Below are 19,671 nucleotides of genomic sequence, written 5' to 3'. Positions count from 1 at the left end.
AGACATACAGTAGCACCCCCAGCATTTCCAACTGGTCAGTCAAGACTGAACAGCTCCTAAACATAAAACCCAGCTTGGCCACAAGTGCAGGAGACGCTCAGTATTTTGGCTTGTGCTACGAACAACATGAGAGTGCATGATTTAAAACAAACAAGCAAACAACCCCCTCCAAAACCAAGCCCCACAACAATTTTGGGTATCTGTGGTTTTAAATGTCTAAATAGATTGTATAGGGAGTTGTAATGCACACAACCCCCGTTAGTGCTTGCATGGGTGGGAGTGGACAGAAGAACAACTTCAGTGCTTAAATCCTGTTGGGAAACCTGATTTTTGTGAGCTGCAGACCTTGACACCACCAGGACAGCAGGTAAAGTCAGACAGAGAGCAAAGAAAATTGTTTTATGGCTAAAAGCATCAACTGCCAGCCACTTGTGTATACGTGGACATATGGCACTCCATGCTTCTTCCTTCCAGGCCAGCCAAACTCCTGATAAAAAGGACAGGTAAAAAATAGTGGCAACAAGAATCAGCTACACAGAGCTCTTCTGCAATACTGTGGAGAACTTTTATTTTTCCAGAACAGCTGCTGGATTTCTGCCTTTGTGTGTCATGTTGGTGACAGAATGGATCAGACATGCTGCAGTATGGATCAGCACCGTTTCTCTTGTTTTTTTTTCAAAACCTCACAGAACAGCAGGGTCTGCTTACAAGCTTCTCTGCAACTCCCCAAAGGAAACAGCAATGTCAGAACTGAGTTCACTCCCAGGATGAGCACTCTGTTCCAGCTATGAGAAAGTTGGAATTTGACTATCTCAGATTTGAGTATATAATGTTTCAGTGCATGTGCACTTTGACCAAAAGCATAAACCCGTATCTGCAGTAAAAACTACTTTCTATGGCAGCCAGCTAGAGACACACATAACGCATCCAATCAGATTATAGGACAAATTATCCTTGAGCAGGAGACAGCAACGTACTATCCCAACTGCTCTTTAGGTTTACAAACTCTCCTCATTTACCTCTATCCACCTTTCTTTTACAGAACTGCCACTAGCTTCTGGTGCCACATCAGGAGCGTTAGCAGTTTATTGCTGAGACCACAAGGAGTGAAAGTGGTTGCTTTAATGCTACAATCTTGACAGGGACACAGCTACAACCACGCTGGGTTGCCTCAGTGGAAGTTTTTGACTCTGAACATTGAGCTTCTCACCTGGAAGACCAAAGGTTGAGAGGCCGCAGTGCAAGAAAGCATGATCCGAGCCTTTTCTGTTTCCTCTTGCCCACTAATTGCAAATTTTATATGCATCAAGTCAAGATGCAGCAGGACTGCTAATAATTTTTTTTTCCAATTTTTCTCAGTGAAGTAACAGTTTCATTAAGCCTGGTTAAATAACCTGCTGGATTGGAGGGAACACACAAGAAATGCATGATGCAGCTGGTAGCCTCTGAAACTATTTCCAGACATTCAGAACCTAAGGAGAAGCTCTTCTGCCACTGTACTGTGCCTGTTCTGAACCCACACAGCCCAGAGCATGCACCTTCCCAGAGCACAGCAAATGGAGTGGCCAAGGGCAGAGCATAAAAGGCAGTGGAAAACAATGAAGGCTCGTCTTCCAGCCACTTCAGCAATTTCTGAAGTAATAATAAATTAATTTGGCAGAGGAGTGTCATGAGCACTTCATGCATGCAGAGATGTATTTTAAATAAGGACTCAAAAGATTAGAAAAAGGCAAGTTTCCCTGTAGGGTTGATATTTCAGGAGTGGTTGGTACCATGCCAGCTGCTGATATTACAGTAAGCCACTGCCATCAGCTCTCCTGGAAAAGAAAAGACCCTTTAAAGAACGAGTTGCGACACATCTAAAGTAGCAGAAAGCACACATCATGGGGTAAGGGTATGCCAAGAAGGAGCCTAAGTAAAGCAGAGATGGATGGAAATCAGTGCTTTGGTCCCCATCCAAAGGACAGTGACTGGCCACAACAGCCCCGTTTCTGACACGTGCCTGCACAGCAGCTGTAGTGCAGACAAGGATGCGCAGCTCGAATTTTCCTCGCATACGAAAAAGGGTACACCTTTGTTCAAATCCACAAGAGCTTTTCAGCCTCTGTAAAAGATGCTGTTTTAAATACTAGTAGTCATTGTATAAAATAAGGTAATCACCGTGGCCTGTGAAGAGACCTCATGTGGCAGGACAGTAGTAATCAATCGGGACACCTTCTAGAGCTACAACTAGCTTAGGCCTTGTAGTCAGTATCTTAATATATTTTCCAGAAGAACTTGAGGGTAAACAAAGTGCAACACTGCCCAGAAAGGGCATTCAGCTCCGCCAGAAAGTGGTGACAAGTATCCTGCTTACCTTGCATGGTGAATTCAGGACAGAATTAAGACGATGACAAGCTTGAGCAACTGGCTACCTGGCCCTCCTGATCTTTGCACAGCACTGGCAACTATTTTGGGCAACTGCACAGCTCTCTCCATCCAGAAGCATTAATAAACTAAATATAAGGCTTATTCAAGGATAAAAGCAATAGAGACTGTGTGTTCCAAGATGCACTGTTTTAGGTACAGTTCTAGAAACAGCCATGTTTAAAATGACATTCATAAAACTTCATTTTTTTGTTTTGTTTTGCTTTTTAATGGCTAAATGACCTGCCTTCCTTCATACATACTGGTGGCAGCACATGAAAGGACAGCAACAAGCACTCTGGGAACTTGCTCATACGTGCAGCCAGGAAGAGTGTTTCCAGAAATAATAGAGCTGAAAAATGTGAAATGAGATCCTGAGATGCAGGTGAACATGGGAAAATACCACAAAATCCAGAACCCATCTGGAAGTGAAAACTGAGGAATAAAGACTAAAGGGATTACAGACCAGAGCTCAGCAGGAGCAGGGCTGTTCTTGCTATTAATATAACCAGCTCATTTAAGTACATGGAATAGCACAGAACACAGTCCTGCAGCAGTTGGGACTGTAGAACACCCCTTGAAAACTAAGCAAGAGTTTAGCACAGAGTGGTGGCAACTGTCCAAGGACCATAGATTTTAAAACAAATCAAGTACACAGCAAAATACATACTCCAATAGAGACAAGAGAGAACCTGTAAGAACCCCAATGCTAGGAACCCATTTTAACAATCTTTCCTCATTCTGTCAACAACAGTCAAGATCATTTACAGTGCACCTCCTAAAAGGAAATGAGTTATTGCACAGTCTAAACAAAATGCAAGATGATGCTGCAGACACTGTGTGCTCAGCACACTTTCCTAAAGCCAGGCAGTGAACTTAACGAAGAGGTGCCATAAAAAACCATGCTAATAGTGTTCTCTTCAATTTGCAAATGCACTTTTTTTCTTTTAAACAACTGCTCTGAGTCCTTGTTTGCTGGGTAGAGATAACACATCACTCTACTCTGTAGTTTCAGCTTCCAAGCTGGCTGCATGGCATGTGTCCACGAAGGTGCTGGACTTGGTTTTACGCTCATAGAAGCTGCTCAGAATCAGCCGTTCAATGTTTAAACAACCTGCAGGAACTACGGAAGTCACTGAGCCTCTCCCTTGCCAAAAAGCAAAGGAAAACGGACACGGTGCAAGTCAGGGGAAGGTGAAGAAAAGCACTTAAAAGGTGCACAAGAGTTAAAATTTCATTTTCTTTCTGCCTTCCTCCCCTCTACAGAGTAGCAAAGAGGAGACAGAGGAAGAGAAACAGCAGGATTCAATGGAAGGCAGGAGGTTCCTGATGGGCTCACCAATGGCTCAGTGCTGCTGTATGGGTGATGACTCGTTGCTTCACTGCTGCTTGGTTTTAAGGGATAATCTCTGTATCATCTTGTAAAGGAGACCAAAGTGCTGGAAACAGAAGGAAAATAAGTAACCGTGAGTCCTTACAAATTCTAATAAAATGACTGTGTTCTACACAGAGAGAAAACTTACTAGGAGGCTTAAAACAATACTGATGTGGAAATGCAATACCTTGTTTGGATCATCCACTAGCACTCATCCTGAAGACAGAGTAGGACTTGGTGAATTAGGAGGAATTATTACAATGAAGCCAGTTAGTTAAAGTTTTACAGAAAGTGAAGGCTTACAGAAAGTGTTTGTGCAGACCTGCATCACCCAGTTATGAAGCTGCAAACACATTCTTTGATGCAATTTTGTTCCTACTGAAGGGGAGGAGAAAGCTTCAGATTTCAACACACGCATGGTACTGGTCACTACAGAAACACTGCTGCTAGCAGTTTCAGGAATCTAAAAGTGAACCAGGCAAACACAGAGACTCCGAGTAGTTCACAACCCGTTAGCTGGATCTTCTCACCATTTCACCGGTGACTTAGAAATTCATCTAATTCCTCCTTTGATTCTGCTTTGATTAATTGCGTTTTGATTCAATAACGGCTGCTTCAGATATAACAAGATCCAGGCTTGAAATAATTTGTAATAACAAACGTAATGAAGATAGCTGACAGAAATCAAAGTGTATATTTTCACGGAATCACGGAATTCTCAGAGTTGGAAAGGACCTCTAGAGATCATCTAGTCTAACTCCCCTGCTAAAGCAGGATTGCCTAGAGCACATTACTCAGGACTGCATCAAGGCGGGTCTTGAAAATCTCCAGAGTAGGGGACTCCTGTTTATATTGTTACATCGGATTTTTAAATGCTTGTTGTTTCCCCAAATAAACTAACACAAGTAACATGAACAGATCAAAAATTAGACTGACGTAAAATGCTTCCCTTTCATTCATGTTCTTCAGAGAACCCAGCCAGGATGAGAAGCCTTACTCACAGTGGCTTTGTTAACACTTAAACAAAAACACTAAACTTAAGCTGACTGGCCAAGGCACAGAGCATCACATTTCCAGGAGTATGGACACAGGATGTATTTATGATTTCATTGGAAAAAAACAAAACCCTGAAGATGCATTTCTAATCTGCATCCCAAGCTCAGATACTGCAAGGATCTCCTAACACTCCTAACTTACTACAAGTTGCAAACCTTTGACATTACAGCAGATTTTAGACACCTTGAGAAGTTTCAGTCTGAAGCTGTTATGTAGCCAAAATAGCTTAACAAATGAGTTGAGCATGTCCTTGGCCAAGAGAAGGAGCTCCATAAAATAGTTTTGCACTATAATGGCAAGAGATTGCCTTCAGCATAGCCAACATACATACTCAAAAACATACACATCAAAACAGCCAGCCATTTTGGATCACTACTTTTAGGATGGGGTGGCAATTACTGTTCCAACTTTGGAGCTGGGACTGTGTCAGCACTATTTACTGTGGCTAACATGATTTATGAGGAAAATAATACATCTGTCTCCTGCTTCTCTTCTCTTACCTGCACTGCAACATAGGCAACACCGAGGTAGGCTGCAATACAGACAGCCAGCAGCAGGTCAAAGATCGCTGGCTTGACCCTGCAATAAGAACAAACACATGAAATTGCTACAGCAGGAACTGCCACAGAGCGAGACAGTAGCCCAACATGCCCCAGGGAGTTCCATACCTGTATGCATTCATCACCTGCTTCAGCTGGTCATAGAAAACAAACTCAGGGTCCCTGTGAAAAGAAGAAAATTCTTCAGATTGTATTACAACTCTTGACACTGCAGTAAGGACAGCTCAGACTTCTGTTCTCAAGGAGTTCATCCAACCAGAGACAGGTACGCACCACCACCTCGCAAAGCAGTTTTGAACTGATTTTAGGTGTCAAGTCTTTCTTTTCCTACAATTCAGAACCCATGCTGTTCAGCTGTCTCAGAAGAGGCACGTGGAAGATGCCTCACTGGGTTCATTAAATTGCTTCAATTCAAGAAGGTTAGACAGGACGGAAGCTGGCTTTTTGCAGTTAAAGACAGCTTTCTAGGGGACCTTAGTCTTTTCCTGCATTCAGAGAGAAGCGGCACTCAGAGTGGGAAGGGTGGAACCAAAACAGTGAAAAAACAAGCTCTTCAGATAGAGGGAGCTGCTGGGACTTGTCACTGCACTGTGAGAAACTATAAAGAGCTTTCTCTGGGAGAACAGAAAAGAGCAACCAGTTCCAGCTACATGCCAAGAAGCCAGAGAAGCCACAGCTCAGAGACAAGATTCACTAGAGGGCAAAGCCAGTTTGCATGCGCTGGCTGGTCCTTTCATCTCTTTTCTTACCGTTTGTCTGCCTTTACATGATGCTGTTTGACATCCTTCAGGTAGCGACCCATATAATACTCTAAGGTGTTGAGGAAGGTGCTGTCTTTATCAATCAGCTGAGCAGCCCTGGGCTGACTGCTCAGCCAATCCATCACTGATTCTAGTTGCTCCTGCTGGATCTGCTGCAGAAAAATACCACCAAATAGAGTCAATCACACACGCACTGAGACCAGAGCTCTCTCCCAGACTCTTGACTCCCTCTTCCCACAGGCTACAGAAATGCACTGTGCTCACCATCTGATCTGTGAAGATCTGCAGATCTGCAGGTGCGCCCTGCAAGGGAAAAAAACAAACCTCAGGCTATTGGTGAGAGCAAGCCTGGCTGGGCAGGACAAATTTGGCTAGAACTGCACAATGGGCAGCTCTTACCTTGTCTGTTAGGTTGTAGATGACCCTTGTCAAAGCCTCAGCAATGATCCTAGTATTCCTGATTAGTGCCTTAGTGTCTATTCGTGCCCTAAAGCAAAAGAGGGGATTATGGACTTGTCAGTGGGGTCAGCTTCCTCTAGAAACCACCCTTTTTCACTGCATCAAAGATGAACCTGAATCCAGAGCCCAACTCCCAGTGTTTTTCCTCCCATCCCCTGACCATCAGAACAGCACAAGCAGTCATGAGGCCACTTTGTGTTTATGGGCTGGATTCCAGCTGCAGCCTCCCCTAAGGCCTCTAACCTCCTATCCATGATGCTGTTGCGCAGGCTGTCCCGGTGGCTCTCCAGGTGAGAGATGGTGAATGCTGGCAAGCGTCGGATTGCAAAACGCTCATGCTCCCAAGCCAGCATGTCCTCAGCCAAGTTTATCTTCTTGTGCACCATGGAAAACTTGACCTCCGGGAACTGGCTAGCAACAACCTGAGGAAAAAGACAAGCCATCCAGGGTGTCATGCTGCCCACTGCATAGTCCCATCTTGTGCTGCCCAGTCCACCTAGACCAAATTTTTTGTGTTCCAGAAGGTAAATACACTTCTACCTGTAAGGTGCAGTTACTGCCATTAAAAAGATGTTTTAATGCCACTACAGGGTAGCTTTTGCAAGCAACAAGCCATAAGGAAGTGCAGGGGAAAATGCAGCAGATCTAGTCTGCTTCATTTGGGACTATGGCATGAGGATTTATCTGCGCTTCAAATCAAATGTCTGTAAACAATACATTAAATATTTAAATGGCACATCCTTTCTTCACGTCCTCCTTCCTCTCTTGGAGAGCTGCAGCTCCCCACAGTAAGTCCCGAGTTCCCATCTACCTAAAATGCTCTTCATTACCATTTCCAGTTCTCTCAGAAATGCATGCTGCAAGGTCCCCTCCTTGGGAGGCTTTGAGACATGGAGATGAAGGCTATTTCCTCGGCCTAGAGTATCAAGGCAGAGAACAAATGCTACGTTGTCCTGCAGCAGGCTGGAATCTGGAACAGAAAAATCCAAAACTTTATTGCTATGTTTTGTTCTAGGATTTCCATCCCAAAACCACAAGGACCACACAAGGAGATTCTCACAGGAGGGCTGACATAGTAGACACTTAACACAATCATATTAACAGAGACCTTGCCACAGAACATGCTGGAACGCCAGCCCCTTACTCACCAGTGTGGTCCAAATTGTCTTCCAGCCACCGCTTGGTTCCTTGATAATTAAACTTGCCACCTCCAGATGCAAAGAACAGCAAGTTATACCTGCCCATCAAAGAAGACAGAAAAGTGTTACAGAACTCTCTTACTCAGCCTTGAGTGTGGTGAAATCACAACAGCTAGCACTTGATATTCAATTCAAACTGTCCATTAACAAACGCTTCCTACATACCACATACTAAGGTAATGGCAGGATGGGGTAAAAGGGGAGAGTTCCCAGTGCTTGAGGATGGAATCCACTTCCCACATCATTCCCCCCCACTTCTCCCCAAGCTTGAGCAGAGCTACAGCAAAGAAACCAAAGGAAGGAGCTTGGCCTTTAACAGCAGTTGAGGGAAACAAAAGAGAGCAAAGGAAGTAAATGACCTCTACAGGTCTGGAGCAAAAGCCCTTCTTATCTGATCACAGCTATACACATTCAACCAAAAATTGGGCAGTTTCTTACCCAGCATGGGTACGTCTGTAGGTGTAGAGCCGGGAAAACAGCCTAGCTAGTTCCAGTAGCACTGAAATACCGCTGCCATTGGAGTCAGCACCATGTGACAGCCACTGCAGGACAAAGTGGGACAAAGTGACAACTCTATACTTATTCTAACATACCAGGACTTCAAGATAGCATACCACCATGGTCCGCTTATAACTACCTGTCTTTAGGGTGAAGAAAAAACATAGTGGCAGAGGCCACATGGGAAAAAAAGACAGGAACACACAGACAGGAACAGAGAGCTGCAGGAAGAAAGAATACTCACTGGAGCCACTCCAAAAGAATCATAGTGGGCAACTATCACAACAGTGGGCAGGTCTTCTCCACCCAGCCCCGTCAGTCTTCCCTGCAGAGGGAAGAGAGCAGTGTCACTTAGCATTGCCTCTTGTGCGCCTGTACAAAGACAGCCTGACTTCTGCACACCTATGGAGTCTGCAGTGGCCTCAGCGCTGTGGAATTCAGATACTTGTGTGGCCTAAGACTCCCCTGACTTCCCCTACCGGTCCAAATGTCTGATGAAGTCCCAATAAAAGAAGGCATCCCATCAATGTTGCCAGTTTGAATTCATACACAACTCACCTCCACACTGGGTATGAGCCAGTCATTGATAGCTTTGCTTTGAGCCCCACTGGTCACCATCTGGAAGCCATTAGCAGTTGCCGTGTGTAGCAGAACTAGGACAAAAAGAAGAAGGGAAAAAAGTTCACCAGGGAAAGTTTCATCCCTTTATTTCCCTTCCTAACTGAGCTTTGGAGAGCCCAAGCCCTCTCACTTGTTTCTTGTGTTTATGCATTGACACAGAATCCTCGTGACCACACGTTTTCATTCTGTCCTGAAATCCCAATATTTTGAGCTGGCTAAACCAAAAGCTTTTTTCCAACAGTCCTTAAAGTTATTCATGAGCAACAAAGTCAGTAAAACAGTAAAGTTATTTACAGGGAAATATGTGTAAGCACTGAACTAACTTGGGGTCAGACAAAACTCTTCAGCTTTTAAGAACACACTGTAGTCACTTAATATCTTCAATGTTGTTTTTAACCTGAGTTTTGCTATCTTACTTCCAACAGCATGCAGCTGAGAAGTCAACTCCAAGCAACTCTATGTCCAAATATAGTCAAGTAATTCTCTTAGTCTGTTTTCCTTCTATTAAATCTCAAAGCGCTTGAATCAGAATAAACATGAAGGCAACAGAACACTGGTTCATGGTGCACATGACACAGCAGACTGCTCCCAGAGGTGGGATCAGGCCTGTCTTCCTCTAAACCTTTCCCTGACTTGTTAGAACTCACCTTCTGCAGCTGAGGCAGAACCCTGTGATGCAGAAGCAGCCCGTGTTTGTTCATAGATAGACAGCAGCTCTTCATCTTCCACTGCAAAGTAGACTGGCACAATGGTTTCCATAGCAAGCATTTCTGGCTCTATCTCCATGAATTGCTGAGGATTTAAGTGAGACACAAACTTAGCATCTGCTAAACAAGGAAGAGGGCAGAAAAAAATTAACCAAAGCAGAGAAAGAAAGGTAGGTTTTAAATTTAGAGTATGATTTGTGGTGCATTACAACAGGAGTTTTCAGTCCTGCAGCAACCCTCTCTCCCTCTCAAATACATCTCCCATCAGAAGAGAAAGGGAACCTTTTTTTTACCCTTACAACATCCTGGGGGACAGAAGAGATAGATCGTGGCAGGATGATCACCACAGCACCAGCTGACTGGCGGAGAGCCTTCTGGTACTGCTCATAGGAGAAATCCACCAGCCGCATCATGACGCAGCGGCGGCTCAGGACGTCTGCTTCTACAGTGCGGGCTTCTGTGTTAAGCACTGCACTCCTAGTCCCTGTGAGGAAAGAACAGCAAGGGGTTTTGTAGGTGATTTCGTCACATCCCATTTGCTTGATCCTAGCTCCTTCTCAGAACAGTCTTGGTGACAGTCTGATAAACTTCAGAGCAGCCAGGACTTGCAGAAAGCTAAGATCACCCCCTCCCCCTCATCCAAGAAGGAACAGAGATGTGTGTTTTTTCCTTGCACCCGTCAAAACAACATCTGTGGAGCCACGTCCTGCCAGGCTCCCCTTACTCCAGCACTGCACAGCCTCGACCACCCTCCAGTCTTCCTCCCCACCATAACCACACAAGCTACCTGTTTGCTCATCTGCACCTAGTACCTGCAGACTGCAATAGAACTGGAGAAAGCCTGGCCTCTTGCTATGCATCCTCCAGCTGCAGGACTGCATGTGCAAGCAGAGGATGCAAGCTGTGCACAGCCACTTTGTGAAAGTACACAAGGCTACCCTATGTCCAAAAGGCTGTTCTACCTCACCCACTGGGATGTTTCTGGGGCAGAGAAACTTACAAACGAGCAGGCTGCTTCTAACTGCTTGCTCTCTCCTACTCTCAGTTTCAGCATGTTATTGCATTAAAATACAATCCTTGGGAGAATAACAGTTTGGAGGCTTGCCAGCAGCTCCAGCATTCTCCAAGGGAGGACCATAAGGACATCTTGTACAGAGACATTCAAATCCACCTTACAATTTGTAATGCTCCAAATTCAATTTTTTCTTCATCACGCTGGGTCCCCGCACAGTCAGGCAAGGAGCAATGTGCACCAGAAGGCATCTCAGCCTATGCCAAATAGGAGTGTTGCTAAAGGTTAGATTTAAACCTGGCTTAACTTAACTCTAACATTGGTTTCCTCAAAGGTCAAATCACCTAAACAAGAAAAATCTGCACTTCCACTGCATAGTATCAGTGAGGGCCATACACCAGAAACAGAATTAAGGCACAATCTAAACTATGCACATAGAGCTCTTACACTGTATAACAAACAAATATTAAGAGCAGTGCCCCCCTGCCCCCTCTCCCCCCAATTAGAGAAAAACAATCCATAATGAGGATAATCCCTACACCATTCCGAGAACAATGATATGTAAACTTAGCAAAGCGTGGATCCAGAGCTCTGCTCCCAGCACAACCCTCTGATATCTAAGCAGAGCGGACCTAATAGTATTTTCTGACAGCAGGGCAAGACAAGCCAATTTCCTGTAGTTTCTCTATAAAGAACCGTTTAATAATTTACAACCTAAAGAACTCTATTCTGAAAGTATTAAAGGAAGTCCAGGTTTGTTCTTAGATTGCTCTGTGACTGGTGTTGACAAAAAATTCTTCTCTACCCTGCAAGGAAAGGCTCAGCAGTAATCTCTATTTGGTCTTTTTGGAAAAGAATATGAGAATCTGGAACAACAAACAGCTATGATCCTGAAGGACATCTGGCCTCAGAACACACATGGAACGGGAATATCAGCTACCCAAAGGGGCTGGCAAGGAACAAGGGAAACACACAATCCACTGAGGCTCCAGAAAAAGACAGCATAAAATGTAATTTGCAAGCATTAAAAAACATGTGGCTTTTCAAGAGTTCACAAAATATGTTGTGAGCACTTGGCTAGAGAGAACACTTAGGCAACCAAAGTCAAAACCAGCTGAAACACATCTGCTGCCCCCATTAGGGCTGCCAACAAAGACTTACTGCTGCTTGAGAAAAAACATATCTTAATACCCCCATGAGAGCGACTACTTCGGATCTAGCGAGCTTCCTCAACAAGAGGTCTCAAGATGTGGATACGTTTTGAGAAACTGTGACGGAAGAACCCAGAAATAATTGCAGATCTTCACAAGCCACCAGCAGCTCTTGTAGTGTTTACAAAGTGTGCAGGCATAGCTGGCATTTTATAACTTCTACTGATGTTTGATCTTATGAAGATCTGGAAGATCTAGAGACCAAGTCTCATGGACAGTACAGAATAAGATGAGGCTGTAATGCCAGACCTTTAACATAAGCTTGAAACTTAGGCCACAAAAGAGACAGCAGGAAGACTCATAGACAAAACACATGGCCTGATCTGGAATAAAATATCTACGGAAGACTCAGAACCAAGACTTGATTCCAGGTTAGTGAGTACAGGGGGGTGGAGGCTGATTACAACACTTTGATGATTCACAGAACAGGTTGCGTTTCTGACTTAAAGGAAGGTGTTGCACAATCGGCAGCCTGGAAGCAAGAGAACAGAGGAACTGAAGGTCAATTGTAACATACAGGAGGAACTGTAAAAGAAAGGACTCTCAAATGAGGAGACACTGGAGCAATAGACACTGCTAATTAAGACTGAAGGAGAGGCTGAAGAGTGAAGAAGAATCAATCTGTCAATAAAGGAGCCAGAGGCAAAAGAACCAAACTGATCTCGTGATCAAGCTCCCCAGTACGCAGAAGGGCTGCACCCGGACTACTTAAAGCCCCAGGAATTTAGTCCAAAGACAGGAGTCTGCAAGGACACAGCAGGGTGCTTGGCCATCTCTAGGTTACCATGTGGGACCTCTCGGCACCCTCCTGCTCCTGCTGAGGCTGGGCAGTAAAACTCAGCCAGATGGGGCCCGCCTGCAGCCTCCCCTGGGTCTGGGCCCGGGCCCGGGCCCGGCCCGGGGCCCGGCTGCAGCCTCCCAGGACTCTCTGAGCTCTCCCGTAGCTTATCCTGGGCTGGGCCGCCCTCCCCGGGCCGCCTGCGGCTTTGCGGCCAACCCTGGGCACCTCTCCCGGGGTCGAGTCTCTTCCCAGGGCCCTACCGGCCCTGAAGGGGGCCTCTACCAGGATTCGCCCTCCCGCAGAACCGAGGTCTGGCGCAGGCCGCTGGCCGAACCAAGCCCGGCAGGACCGTGCAGTCTCTTACCGTAGGGCTGCCCGCCCAGCTCGTACTGCTGCATGCGGTAGACCGTGAACTCGTGGGCGGCCTCGGCGGCGGGCGGCGGGCCCAGGAGCAGGAGCACAGCGGGCACGAAGAGCAGGAAGCTGAGCGGCAGGCATGAGGCCTTCAGCACCGATTCCAGCACCTCACCCGCCTCCTCCAGCATCGCCGCGGCCTCGACCCCGCCGCTGCGGCCTGCTCCACCGGCACGCACGACGCGGCAACGCGCGCACGAAGGGACACGCGCCCCCCGCAGGCTGCCGGGAGCCGTAGTTCGTGCGGCCCCGCGGTGGGCGATGGGAGCTGTAGTCGCGGCCGCCCGTGCCGCGGCGTTGCTGCCCTGTCTGGCCGGCAGGGGGCGCTGCGCTTCACCGCGACCGTGCGCGCGCAACCCGCACCGGGACCCGCGAGTCGGGGCCCAGCGCGGTACCCGGGACGGGACGGGACGGAACAGAGCAAGGTGGTCCCCGGAGCGGGACCGTTCGGGGAACGCCTGCATCCCCCTGCACGCTTGGACACGGAGGGGCAGCCGCGAGGCCCCGCGGCGAGCGGGCCCCGGCCCGGCCCCAGCTCCCCGCCCTGGCCCGCGGCCGTGTCAGCCCTCCCGACTGCCGCGGGGAGGGCCCTCGCCTGCGGGAGCCGCAGGAAAATAAATAAAATCATGGCAAATCAAACGGGGGGTTTCTTATCATCTCGATTTATTGCAAAACAAACGGGCTGTGAGCTCGGCACCGCCTCCCAAGGGGCCGGGACAGCAGGTTTTACCTCCTGAGAAGCTTCTCCCCAGCACTCGGGTGGCTTCGGCCTCCTCAGGAGGTGAGAGGAGGCGTTTGGGTCCTGCTCTGTTTTTTCACTTGGTTAGGGCAGAGCAGAGCAGTGCTCGGCCCTGGGGCAACAGGGATAATCCGTATGTGACTGCTGTGAGCTCCTGGGGTCCTTAGGGACCTTCTCTGCTGTTGGTGCTGCCCAGCTCACAGGGAGGTGGAGACCCTCAGAACATTTCCCTGGCAGAGCATTGACGACCCCCTTCTCCAACTGTGGCAGCGTTTAGAGCAAACGTGCTGGGATCAGACCCCTCCGTTCTTTCCCTGGCTGCGCTGAACTTCAGAAGGGCTTGGGGCAGGCTCCCCCAACTCTTGCCTCCGGGTGGTGACTCTGCTGCAGGCTGTTAAAATGATGCCTGCAAATCTATTCTGTTGCAAACACTGTTTTTGGAAAGGTTTCTGGGAGGATGCAGCCTTTTCGGCCCAAAAAAGAAGAGGAAACAATTTCTGCTGCTTCTGTTCATGTGTGAGTCAAACCCCACCAGAGACAATAGAATGCAAAGCCATCTAGAAGCTGCTGCTCAACCTTCCAGTGCCCACCTCGCCCTGTGTGGGGACCTTAGAAGTTGGCACATTTGCTGGAGCACGACCCCCCTCTCTGGGCGCTGGCACCCCTCTGCTCTATGGGTGTACGTTGCCTGAGGGGTTCAGCCCAATGGGAGCAGGTAGCTCTGCCGTGCTGGGTGGGACCAGGCTCCCCAGTGACTGTGGGTGCCTCCTGTGGTGGTGCCAGGGCTGCCACTGCGGGTGCAGCCCCATACCCAAAAGCGCAGCAGGGCTCTTCTCGCTGCCAGGCTGAAGCACCATCACAGCGTTTGCCTGGTCTCTGCGCCCCAATGGGGGACTGGGCTGGTGCTGCAGCCCTCTGCTGTTCTCGGGCTGGTTTGTGCTGATCTCCAGGTGGGCACTTGGTTTCTGGCCAGGGGCTTCTGAGCTGCCACACAGCTGCACACACTTGCACTTGCAAACCTAGTTGTTCTTGACTCCCTGGCAAGACACCAAGCCTGTAATCCTGCACTCTTTGTCAGCAGCTGTGCCCATCACAGCAGTTCCAGAAGGCTGTAAACTGCAGAGACTCAGGTGTCACCTCCAGCCCTGCATGACATGCAGTGGCAGCACTGCCAGCCCAGCCTGATCCCCAGGGGTTGCGGGACAGTCTGGCTGGGGATACCCACCCTGTGTCCTGGGGCAAAATGCCCTCATCTGGGCAGGTACAGCATCTATATACATGCACACGCAGAACAGAGTCCTCTTATCACCTAGGCACAGCAGTTATCTCAGCAGAGCATCAATCCCAAAACGTGCCCGTATCCTTCACTCCCATCCTAGGAGGAATGCCTGTCCCTGTGCTGCACTCACACTGCAGCAACATCCCAATCTGGTGGGATGTGAAGCATGGCCAGCAGGTCCAGCGAGGTGATTCTGCCCCTCTACTCCACTCTGGTGAGACCCCACCTGGAGCACTGTGTCAAGCTCTGGAGTCCTCAGCACATAAAGGACATGGACCTGTTGGAACTGGTCCAGCAGTGGGCCATGGAGATGATCAGAGGGCTGGAGCCCCTCTCCTATGAAGACAGGGTGAGTGTTGGGGGTGCTCAGCCTGGAGAAGAGAAGGCTCTGGGGAGACCTTATAGTGGCCTTCCAGTACCTAAAAGGGGCCTACAGGAGAGATGGGGAGGGGCTATTAATCAGGGAGTGGAGCAATAGGACAAGGGGTAATGGTTTTAGACTGAAGGAGGGGAGATTTACACTAGATATTAGGAAGAAATTATTTCCTGTGAGTGTGGCGAGACACTGGCCCCGGTTGCCCAGAGAAGCTGTGGCTGCCCCATCCCTGGAGGTGTTCAAGGACAGGCTGGATGGGGCTTTGAGCAGCCTGGTCTGGTGGAAGGTGTCCCTGCCCAGGGCAGGGAGGCTGGAACTCGATGATCTTTAAGGTCCCTTCCAACCCAAACCATTCTATGATTCTATGACTGGAAAGCCTTGCCAGTTAACAACTTGGGTGGGGGCTGCACCTGGTCAGCCTGAGCTGCATATAGGCTTCAATTCTGCCAGGCCAGGACCAGCAGCATGGGGTCCTGGTGGGCTGTCTGGCATTTCTTGCTCTCGTCAGGGCCTTTCAGAGGCTGGGGAGATTGCTCATCATGCTGGAGTTGCTGGAGAGAGGAGCTCTGGGCCGGGCATTCTGTGTTACAGAGCTGCGGAAGCTCTCCCGGTAGCGGAGGGAGCTCTCTGTGGATGAGCCAGAGTTGATGTCTGTGATGACCAAGCAGTTCCCAGGCTTGCAAAGCCCAAGCCTGACACAGCAGCAGCACACCAGGCTTCCCATAGCACGGCGCACCTCCACACTCCGCAGGGAGTAAATGACGGGGTTAATGCCAGAGTTCAGCATGGCCAGAACCAAGGTCCAGTCTAGGCTGTGGAGGTGTGTGCAGGTCTGGGTCTCACAGAAGACATCAAAGAGCAACAGGACAAAGAGTGGGCTCCAGCAGATGATGAAGGCACCCAGGATGATCAGCACAGTCTTGAGCAAGCGCAGGGACCGTTTGCGGCTGTGCCGAGAACTGATTTGCTTAGAACTGGCCCGGACCAGCTGGAAGATGGAGATGTAGAGGCCAATGATCCCCAGAAGGATGATGCTGAACATGACCACAGAGAAAAGGATATAGTTCTTGGAGTAGAGAGGCAGGAGGACAGAGCAGGCATTGAAGTCACACAGACAGTTCCAGCCCAGCAGTGGAAGCAGTCCAATGATGAAGGCCAGCAGCCAGCTGGAAATGATCAGGCTGCGTAAGCGCAGGGTCTTGCTGGCTTCATTCTCAGCAATTGGCCTTACCATGGCACTGTAGCGCTCAATGGCAGTCACAAGCAAGCTGAAGGTGGAGGCAGCCAGTGCAATGAAGAGGATGCCTTCCCGCAGGAACCAGAGCTGAGGTGAAAGCTGGAAAGTCTTCTTGCCCGAGAGGCAGAGATTAGAAAGGTAGGCAATTCCTGCAAGCAGGTCACTCACGGTGATGCTGGCAATGCAGGAGAAGACCCAGCGGCGGGCTCGCAGACACCGCAGGATGGCCAGCAGCACAAGCAGGTTCTCCAGGATGATGATACAGCTGATGATGACAAAGGTTGTGCGGAGGGGACTCATGCCCTCATCCCCAGACTGCCGGTTGGTCAGCTTGCCTGTGAAGTTGTAGTGCTGCAGGATGATGTTCACATTCCTCATGGCAGCCAGCTGCAGGCAGGAAACTTTTCTGTCGAGCAGGTCAAGTCTGAGCTCAGGATAATGAGCAGAGCTCAGTGGAAGGGAGTGATTTACCAGCCAGCTCAGCTCTGGACCATCCATCTTCTGATCCTAGGTCAACAGCCAAGGGATGCACGATGGAGCAATGGTTTGAGGTGGGGTTTGGAGCAGAGCAGACCCTCTGTTTGAGGACTGGAGTCAGCTGTGAGACAGCCACACAGGACTGGCCATACCCAGCATGGAGACAAGAGTTAGAGCCCTGTCTGCCAGCGCTGTGGCACTGGAAGAGCAAGGAGAGAGGAGGGTGAGGTGTTTTGTAAGTCCATGTATGAGTATGGGCTTCCTGTTGTTTAATAAAGCTTCCTGTTGTGAACTAGAGTATTGACATCGTTTCTAACAGCTCTCATCATTTCTCAGTAAAGGTCTGGCTATTCTCAGCTTTGCGGTGGTTGTGAAGGTGGGACATGAATGAAATAATGTCAGGCCCCTCTTTGAGTCAGGGTCAAATGGGGTAACACCTCCCACCTTGATGGTAGGGTCTGTTGGGCTGAACAAAGCCAAGTGATAGTGAGAGCACCTGGACAGCCTGAGACACTAAGTGCTTTGCCTTTTGTGACATTAAATTCTCCCCTGAGCCTGGCAGAGAGCAACTGCCTCTTCATCAACTGCCTTGTGCACCACCCATGCCCAGACGCATCCTTCTCCAGAAGGAAGCTCCATGCTCTTACCCCTCTGGACTCCTCTGTGGGCCCAGCTCCTACCAGTCTCTTAGGACACATCCATACAAGTCCTGCCCTGTCACTGCAGCAGGTCCAGGCACTTGTGTCTGGGGCGAGGGCCCAGTTCCACCCAGTTCAAAGAAAACCAGCTTGTCAAAGCTCTGCATGTGCCCTGACACTGCACCCTCCACCTTCAGCTCTCCAAGCACCCTCTAGAGATGGGTCAGGATCTTCCCATTGTCTAAGTCATGAACAGGGAAATGAGGCACAAAGCAGCTGCCTCTTGCCTGGAACTGCAGAATGCACAAGGGGCTGCACTGGGAGCAGAACCCAGGAGTCCTGACATGATTGTAATATTAATGTCTATCATTGACCTATTCCCTGTGTCTGCAAAACTTGATTGGAGAGAAAGTCTTGAAATGTGCTATTCCCAACCACAGCAGTTGAATTTGCCTTATGACTCACCTGCCGTGATGGGACGAAGGCTCTCGCTGCCGGAGGGAGGTTCAGCAGCCAGCAGTGCTCTCCAGCTGCTTGTCTGAGGCCCAGCAGAGAGCAGGTAGTGGGGAGGGCTCCTTGTGCAAAATAAGTGAGACTTCTACCTACCAAAGCAAAGTGGAAAAAGGGAAGTTACAACATCAACCACATTTCTGTGCAGGATGGACCCCACCCAAAACAGCAAACAGGCGTAGAGAAAAGAAGGCAAGCACCTCTTAACACAGCATCACAGCAGCAGCTGTGCCCTGCTTTCACCTGTGTTATCACTCCAGGCTGGCACAAAGCCATGGAGAGGTCCTCAGGCTGAAAGCAGAACGGTGATTTCTTCCATCAGCATGGCAAGCAGGGAGTTGTCCTGGGAGTCCATCCACTCTTGATGAGTGGTGAGATCCTAGCCTGGATCACAGTATAAACAAGTGGAAAATGCAAAGGAGGTTCCTGGTGCAGGAAGACATGTGCAAGCAAGAGTGGTTCCCATTAAAAGCTGAGAGATCCATCCTCCACATTCACCCTTTCAACTGGTGTTTTGGGCTTTTCTATCAGCAGTGTAGAAAAGAAACTCATGCTGGTAAAGTCAGCAGATGACCTCAAGACTGAAGGAGCGGAAATCAGCAGGAAGACCAGGCCATGAGTGCAGCTCAGTCCAGAGAAGATGTGTGTGAGGTTGCATGTTTGGCACAAAGACCACACTCCCAAATGGGCTGGGCAGGTGCTCCTGGCACAGCACTGGAATCAAAAGGGTCAATATGATTCTTGCACATCACCCCTGCCTTATTCTTGCTTCAGGCTGAGCCTCCAGCTAATGTGTCTGCTCAGGACAGAACTGGTGGGGCGTCCCTAAAAGATCAGAGGATGAAGAAACTTGCCTTGTCAGGGGCCCTAAGTAGCTGCTCAAATAGCTGGCAGCACGTGAGAGATACCTGACAGGAACAAGCTCTTTGTCAGGGAGATTTCCGGTGGGTCTGGGTCAGGTGGGAGGCAAATGCTTTTGTCAGCAGGAGGTCTTGAGGCAGATAAGCAACTGGGACAGCTCACCCAAGGGGTGCCAGCTCCTCTGGACCACCAAAAGACTCTTCCTAATGCCCCTTCCACAAGCACATCAGGTGCTGTCTAAAAGGCATCTTTTGTCAAGAGCTGTTCCAGTGAGACAAAACCTTGTTTCTTGGTGTGTCCCAGCACCTGGCTTGTTTGGCCTTTCCATAGTGGAGGGGACCAGGTTCCTGCGAGGGACACTGCAATTTCACAGCAATCGTGAGGCAGACGGGCTCTGGGAAGCTCCATAAGCCATGTCCCAGCCCTTATGCTCATTCCTGTCCCCAGCAGCCTGCGGAGCTCTCTGCCTCATGGCGAGGTACCACACAACCCAA

General features: G+C 49.0%; 2 protein-coding genes across 3 annotated transcripts; both read right to left on the bottom strand.

Annotated features, from left to right (window-relative positions):
- Positions 1-1,356: 1,356 nt before the first annotated feature.
- Positions 1,357-13,224, bottom strand: NCLN (nicalin). Of its 2 annotated transcripts, none has more exons than XM_074163731.1 (15): positions 13,011-13,224; positions 9,936-10,126; positions 9,583-9,727; positions 8,873-8,967; positions 8,559-8,639; positions 8,255-8,358; positions 7,766-7,854; positions 7,448-7,587; positions 6,861-7,039; positions 6,558-6,645; positions 6,423-6,461; positions 6,147-6,310; positions 5,506-5,559; positions 5,338-5,416; positions 1,357-3,845 (listed from the first exon to the last, which is right to left on the bottom strand). In XM_074163731.1, exons 1-15 carry the CDS (start codon positions 13,189-13,191, stop codon positions 3,786-3,788), a joined length of 1,689 nt encoding a protein of 562 aa, XP_074019832.1. In that variant the 5' UTR covers positions 13,192-13,224; the 3' UTR covers positions 1,357-3,785. The 2 variants fall into 2 exon arrangements, with proteins under 2 accessions (XP_074019832.1, XP_074019833.1); XM_074163732.1 differs by having other exon boundaries at positions 6,147-6,307; positions 13,011-13,191.
- A 2,744-nt stretch (positions 13,225-15,968) lies between these two features.
- Positions 15,969-17,189, bottom strand: S1PR4 (sphingosine-1-phosphate receptor 4). The gene has a single exon (XM_074163888.1). It carries the CDS (start codon positions 17,187-17,189, stop codon positions 15,969-15,971), a length of 1,221 nt encoding a protein of 406 aa, XP_074019989.1.
- Between the last annotated feature and the right edge of the window lie 2,482 nt (positions 17,190-19,671).

The sequence above is a fragment of the Numenius arquata genome, chromosome 25, assembly GCF_964106895.1.
Source record: "Numenius arquata chromosome 25, bNumArq3.hap1.1, whole genome shotgun sequence".
Taxonomy (NCBI): domain Eukaryota; kingdom Metazoa; phylum Chordata; class Aves; order Charadriiformes; family Scolopacidae; genus Numenius; species Numenius arquata.
Note: the sequence above shows the minus strand (reverse complement) of the source record. Positions and strands in the feature narration are given on the sequence as shown.